Source organism: Humulus lupulus, chromosome 4 (genome assembly GCF_963169125.1).
Source record: "Humulus lupulus chromosome 4, drHumLupu1.1, whole genome shotgun sequence".
Taxonomy (NCBI): Eukaryota; Viridiplantae; Streptophyta; class Magnoliopsida; order Rosales; family Cannabaceae; genus Humulus; species Humulus lupulus.
Genome location: NC_084796.1, coordinates 11,217,855 through 11,225,682, shown reverse-complemented (window position 1 = coordinate 11,225,682; position 7,828 = coordinate 11,217,855). Strand labels below are relative to the sequence as shown.

General features: G+C 29.1%; 1 protein-coding gene across 1 annotated transcript; it reads left to right on the top strand.

Moving 5' to 3' along the window:
• The first annotated feature begins 3,732 nt into the window (after positions 1-3,732).
• LOC133828816 (amino acid transporter AVT1I-like) lies at positions 3,733-5,437 on the top strand. The gene is made up of 3 exons (XM_062258912.1): positions 3,733-3,872; positions 3,953-4,563; positions 4,902-5,437. Exons 1-3 carry the CDS (start codon positions 3,776-3,778, stop codon positions 5,418-5,420), a joined length of 1,227 nt encoding a protein of 408 aa, XP_062114896.1. The 5' UTR covers positions 3,733-3,775; the 3' UTR covers positions 5,421-5,437.
• The last annotated feature ends 2,391 nt before the right edge of the window (positions 5,438-7,828 follow it).

Here is a 7,828-nt window from a genome sequence, read left to right as displayed (position 1 = left end):
TAACAAGAAACCAACCACCATCATAATCCGAGGCCGACCTTATTACAAATTAATAACTCATATATATATATATATATCCAAAATATATATACGATATCTTTTATATAAAAAGTGTGTAGATAACGAAAATTCTTAATTTTAAAGATTTTTTATTTTTTTAGTTAACTTTAACAAAATATTTTTATATTTAACAGAATATTCTTATATTTAACGGTAGATTGTAAACATAACTTAAACTTAAATAAAATCAAACAAATTAAAATATGATATTTTTGAGATATTTTATAATGATAATTATTTGAAAAATAATAAGATCATATATTTAATAACTCAAATAAAATTTAATTAAACTTAAACTTAATATTATATTAAACATATAATATATAATATTTTGTTGTCACTACCAAATTCAAAAATTATAACAAACATAAACTTAAACAAAAATTAATTAATTAATTAAAATATAATATTTTTAAGATATTTTATGATAATTTAAATAATTAAATCATATTTATTTAAAAATAATAAAAATGTACCTATTATTTTTTTTATCTTATAGATTTGTGTGATAATTTATTTTTTTATCAAGTGACTTGGAGCTCTTTTTTTTCATCAAATTCCCTAAAGGACATTGTGAGATACATTAGAAAATAAAAATAATTAAATGAATGTATACTACTCTCTACACTATGATTTTTTCTATTCTTATTTTATTTATATTATTAATTTCTTTTTAAATATTATTGTATTTTATATATATGTCATGTAGTCATGTAAATATATATCTATGTCAACATTGTGTTTAGATGTCATATATGTAGAGAATATTGATATAAATATTTATATATACTATAGAACTATAATTTATTCTATTATATATATATTATTTTTAAAAAATAATGAACTATTTTTATTAAAATTATAAACAATATTTACAATTTTAAAACTAAACAAATAGATGTCTACCTAGTATATTATAAATATATATATATATTTATATATTTCCCTCAATAAATATTTTGTAAGCTAGCTGTCTTCTTCATCGACCACTGCATACTATATTGTTTTAATAAATAATTAATAATCCATTTATCTTGACTGAGATAATTCCAAGGCTTATTTAATATTGTTTCCATATCAAATATTCATATATTATTTCATGGAAGATCAACACATATATATGTATGCATATATCTTGGTAAGAGTTCGTGTTCTTAAAAGTAAATAATTTTATGTTTATATACACTGGCTGGTGCCCCTCTCTTTTTTTTTAATGTGCTTTTTTTATTATTATTAATATGCCCTCCCTGATTTTTTTAGTCACTTATTTATAAAATTAAGCATATATATTTTTGTAAAATTTATAAGTATAACTGTTAAATATATATATATATATATATGAGAATTCTTTTATAGAGGCTTCACTTTAAATTTTACTAGTGGGGCTTCAGTGTTCTAGACTCGTGAATAGTTTTCGAGCGTGATTTTTTTTATGACCGTATATATTGTAGTTGTTTAGAGCATCCTGCAAATTTTTCAGAAAATTCTAAATAGATTACAGTATCGAAAAGTAGGTTCAAACATGTTGTTTTTCACGTGCATAAAAAAATTAGTCACGCGTGCAACAACATGTTTGAACCTAGTTTTCGGTACTATAAACTATTAAGAATTTTCTAAAAATCGCGCCGATGCTCTAAATAGCTACAATATACACGGTCATAAAAAAAATCGCGCCGAAAATTGTTCAAAGGTCGAGAATACAAGAGCCCCACTAGTAAGGCTTAAAGTGAAGCCCCTATAGGAGAATTATCTTATATATATACTAGGTAGAAACAACGTGCGCTTAATTTTAAAGTTGTAAACATTGTCTATAATTTTAATAAAAATTGGTTTACTATTTTTCTTAAAATATATATAATAGAATGAATTATAGTTCTATAGTATATATAAATATTTATATCAATAATCTCTACACATCTAAACACAACGTTGATATATATATACATGACTACATGATATATATAAAATACAATAATGTTTAAAAAGAAATTAATAATAGAAAATAAAATAGGAATAGAAAAAATCATAGTGTAGACAGTAATATTCATGTATGCATCAACTATTTTTAATTTCTAATATTATATATTTAATATAATATTAAGTTTAAATTAAATTAAATTTTATTTAAGTTATTAAATGTATTGTTTTATTATTTTTAAATAGTTAACATTGTAAAATATCTCAAAAATATCATATTTGAATTTGTTTAATTAGTTATTTATTTATTTTTATTTAAGTTTAAGTCATGTTATATTTATTGTTAAATATAAAAATATTTTGTTAAAATTAATGAAAAAAAAAACCGTTAAAACAAAAAAAATTTGTTATCTATACACTTTTTACACAGAAGAGATATTTCAAAACTAAAATCAATTTCCACACTATATAAATGCATATATATATATATAATATTATAGTGTATAGGCACCCTACTGTATATCTATATAAATACATATTGAATATAGCTAACACCAAGTGACTTCGTCGCACCTCTCTCTATATAGGCCAAACAAAATCTTAATTGGACTATTTTTTTAACCTATATACAATCAATTTACATTACGAAAAACAATTAAATAATATATTGTACATCGGGTAGCACTATTATATATATATATATATATTATACAAATATAATGTTATAAGTCAAGACCCATTTGGCCATTTAATACACGACTCTCTAAATAGCTAGGCTTATTATATATAAGCTTTTAGAACGTACGTACGAGGGTATTTTTCATTGTTTATGCTTCTTCTTTTTTTCTTTTTGGGTGATTAATAATTATATGATTGAGAATTTTCAGTAATTAAGCGCACTTTTTCTTCTTCATTAATTATCTTTTTGCGTGCATGAAGAGGCAGTTGCTTAGTAGCATATATATATATATATACAAATTCTTGAAGTCTTTAGGTTATATATATCTCTGGCCTTCATCAACATATATAGGGAAATTTTCTAACAGGGGGTGATTCATTTTAAGTCATACTATTGTGGCTGGCTCTCAGTGTTCTCGACCCATGAATAATTTTTGGCGTAATTTTTTTATGACCGTGTATATTATAGCTATTTAGAGCATCCTGCAAATTTTCAGAAAATTCTGAATAATTTACAGTTCCAAAACCTAAATTCAAGCATGTTGTACGCCTGACTAATTTTTTTATACGCGTGGAAAGCAACATGTGTGAACCTAGTTTTCGCTGCTGTAAACTATACAAAATTTTCTGAAAATTTGCAGGATGTTCTAAATAGCTACAATATATACGGTCATAAAAAAATTACGTTGAAAACTGTTCATGGGTCAAGAAATACTAACAACCCCACCAAAAGGTTTTAAAGTGAAACCATTGTTGGAAAATTCCCCCGTGTATATATATATATATATATATATATGTATATAATATGTAAGAATATCTACACTGATACAAAAGTTTATTATTAATTATATATACCTGTACAAGAATAATTTAGAATGTTTTTCTACACATCTTTATAGCTTATTAAACTCACGGCTGGCCCAACTATTGCATTAATTGACTATTATTTATTCTTTTTTTAAAACTTATTTTTCTTTCTCTTGAGAAGCCTAATCTTTTACCATACAATGACTATTATATACTTCGTATCTTCTTGCAATATTTTTTATACATTTGTCAGTTTGATTATTAATTCTAAGTTTAAGGACTCTGGTTACAGATTCAACTAAAGCTAAAACCGATGGGAAGTGAGTCAGGGACACCTTTATTAACTCAAAGCCAAAGGGAAGGATCTAGCTTTCTAAAGGCATGTTTCAATGGAACAAATGCTTTTCTGGGTTAGTGCATGCAACTTCTTCTTCTTCTTTTTGGTACCATATTTAATTATACATGTCATTAATTTAGTTGATATTTTCAGGAATTGGTCTGCTTACAGTTCCCTATGCTCTCTCAAGTGGAGGATGGCTGAGTTTAGGGTTGTTTTTCCTAGTTACCATGATGACCTTTTACACTGGAATCTTACTGAAGACATGTATGGATACTGATCCAACAGTTAAAAGCTACTTAGACATAGCGGAGAGAGCCTTTGGGAAAAAAGGAAGATTCATAGTGATGATGATCATGAACTCAGAGCTCTACTTAGTGGGCATAGGACTGTTGATCCTAGAAAGTGACAACTTAAAGAAGCTGTTTCCAAACTTCATGATCAGGATTGGAGAAGTGGTGGCCATTGAGTGCCGCCAATCATTTGTGCTGATCACTGCTTTGGTGATCTTGCCATCTATGCTGCTGACTGACTTGAGCATACTCTCTTATGTGTCTGCAACTGGAGTCTTTTCTTGCCTTATAATTCTTGGCTCCATTTTCTGTGTTGGTGCCTTTGGAGGAGTTGGGTTTCATGAAAAAGGGTCTTTACTTAAACTCACTGGCTTACCTACTGCTGTGAGCTTGTACATAGTTTGCTTTGCAGGACACCCAGTTATCCCTTCTATCTACACTTCAATGAAAAACAAGCACCAATTCACTCAGGTATAATCTTTTCTGAACATTGTTACGAACGAGACACATGCATTAGTTACAATACACATTAAATTACAATATAAGCTCTACTCTGCGCATGTATTATAATTAGTTATGGTGTCTAACCATGCACGACCTTGAGTATAGGCAGGTCTGCCTGGGACCCCAATCATAGGCTCCAAAATTTAATCAAAATTATGAGAAAAATATCATATTTTTTATGGGGCTCTAAAACCTAGGATCGATACCTTGTGTCTAACACCATGGTGCCCTTAGCTTTTTTCTTTCTTTTGACTTACAATTGTTAGAAGTTTAACCGAAGTTTGTTTTTTGATTTTTGGACACAGGTATTACTATTCAGCTTTGTTCTCACAACTTTCACTTACTTATTGACCTCTTGTCTGAGCTACATTATGTACGGAGAGAGTGTTGAGTCACAAATCACACTCAAATTACCAACCAAGCTGATCAGTTCAAAAGTTGTAATCTACACCACTCTGTTAATTCCAGTCACTAAATATGCTTTGATGTTAACCCCAGTAGCCAATGCCATTGAAGGAGGGATTTCAACAGATTTCAAGAACTCTAGAAAAGTTCAATTACTTGTCAGGATGGTGTTACTATTAAGTACCACTGCGGTAGCCTATGTATTTCCATATTTTGAGAATTTGATGACCATTGTTGGATCTATTTTTGCAGCACTTTGTTCATTTGTACTTCCTTGTCTTTGTTACTTGAAAATTTCATCTTCATACAGAAGTTGGAACGTTGAGTTGGTTGGGAATGTGGCAATAGTTTTGCTTGCAACTCTAGCTGGAGTTTTAGGGACTTATTCATCTATTGCTGAACTTGTACACAAATATTGAACCACTTTTCAAGTTGGTTTTATGAAATTAAATGTGTATTTGTCTAATATTCCTATGAAAGCTTCTTCAATAATAATAAAATAATTACAAGAAAACAAGTTGTTTTTTTAACTTTTATATTTTGAAAATGAGACTGATATTTTACTTTAATTATCATACTCTTCAAGTTTCTACATTGACGTAACGGAGCATGTGGTCTGGTAAGACCTAATTGTAATTGTTAGTCGAAAATAAAAATCAAACTACTTACTATACATGTATTTTTATTTAATATTATTATTTTGACTAGGGAGAAAATTGATTATAAATGAGAGCTCTCTAAAGAATTAAAATTTAAGTATTCTTTACCAATGAACTTCAAATCTATTAATCACAGTGAAGCGGTAAACTTAGTAGTTTGTGAGATAAAATATTATACATATTTTCACATTTATTACAATATAATAATCATTTAAATGTGATTAAGAACTTATTAGAATTTAAGTTACATTAAATAAAATAATATATAATATTTAGTTATTTTCAATTTAAGTTTTAGATTAACTATAATGATTAATTTATTAATTATTCTAGATATTTTAATTTTTTTCTTAAATTCAAATCCATATTCTTTACGTTTTTAAATATGTTAGATATATAATTATATTATTGATTTACTTGTTAAAACTATTTATTATATATATAATACTTGTTACTTTTATTATTAATTGATTATTTAATTATTTTTGCAGTTAGATAATTATTAGAAAATTGATTAAATAGCTATAAATTAGAAAACTTTAAGTTTTAAAAAATATTAGATAAATATTTATATTATTGATTGTTAGATAGTTAATTATACCAGTTGTTATTTTGTTGGAACTAACTCTATTCTGTTTTACTATTGTTCATTTATTCTTCACATTGTATATATTCTGTAACTCTTCATAATGTCAAGACAAAATATTCTTCAGAATAATTGTTCTTTACTTTCTCTATCTGGTATCAAGAGCCATCTCTAATCCGTGATCAAGATCTTATCCAATTTCTTTTCTTTCTCTACCAATTTTTTCTCAAATTCATAGCGTCGATAGCTCAACAATATGATTCTACCACACCTTCTTCTACCTTCACGCCGGTGACCTTCTCTCACAAGATTTCTATCAAATTGGATACAGACAAATTCCTCCTATGGCGACCACAGGTCTACTCTGCCATTAAAGGTCATCAACTTGGAGATTTCATTTCAGACAAATTTGATCCACCTCCGAAGTATCTAACATAGTCGGATCAGGGTGCGAATTAAGTAAACCCCAAATTCGTTCAATGGGAGACTCAAGACCAACTTCTGTATTCATGGCTTCTCTCATCGACGACGGAGGGAGTTTTGACCCGTGTAGTTGGATGCAACACAGCAGTTGAAATCTGGAAGACTCTTGAGGTATACTTCACAACTCACACTTCCGCTAAGATTGATCAATTTACCAATGAATTGCAGAATATGAAGAAAGGATCACACTCCATTCACGATTACCTTCTTTGCATAAAAATGGCGGCGGATTGTCTTGGATCTGTTGGACACGTTCTCATTGCGAAAGAACATGTAGCTGCTATATTCTAAGGTCTTCCACCAGATTACTATACATTCATAATCTCCGTCAACTCAAGAAATCAACCATACTCAGTAGTGGAGATTGAATCGCTTCTACTGTCACAAGAATATCGAATTGAAGGCAAGCACAAATCGCTTGAGTCGGCCAATGCCGCTACGAATTGCCCAATCAGGCCAAAGGCTGGTTTCGCTGCCAACACTTACCCTCCGCCTGATCACAGAACTACGCCCCAATTTCCTTCTTCTCAATCTTTTGGTCATGGTGAAAATAGACCATATTGGAACCCATATGTTGTGAATCCTAGAGGTACATTTCCTACAAACTCTAATGTTACATCAGGGACTAATCGATTCTCCACTACATCACAGGACAATAATACTGCTAATTTTTTCCTTGAGTGGAACCCCAAGAGTGGTGTGTCAACTTTGTTCAAAACCAGGGTATGTGTTCCGCAAGGTGTTACAACAAGTTTAATCCTGACTTTCCTAGAATGGGAGCAACTGTTATTAACAAGCATTCTGTCAATGTAGCCACTGCAAATATTGTAATGGATGTTGCCTGGTATCCGGATTCGGGAGCTTCAACCCACTGGACAGTTGATGCGTCCATGTTTGCTAAAAAAGAACCCTAGTTTGGATCCCAACAGGTTCATATAGAAGATGGTGCTGGGTGTAATATTCAGAACATTGGTAAGACTTCCTTTACAACACCATATTTTGTCAAAGAACTTCATCTCAATCGTATGCTTCATGTTCCTTCTCTAACCAAAAACTTAATTAGTGTCTCTCAATTTGGTTTAGATAACAATGCATACTT

Bases quoted from the DNA above. Each gene is read 5' to 3' on its own strand.
- LOC133828816 (XM_062258912.1), top strand. From the start codon at position 3,776: ATGGGAAGTGAGTCAGGGACACCTTTATTAACTCAAAGCCAAAGGGAA. The intron at 3,873-3,952 runs GTTAGTGCATGC...TGATATTTTCAG, and splicing joins TGGAACAAATGCTTTTCTGG to GAATTGGTCTGCTTACAGTT. The intron at 4,564-4,901 runs GTATAATCTTTT...TTTTGGACACAG, and splicing joins ACAAGCACCAATTCACTCAG to GTATTACTATTCAGCTTTGT.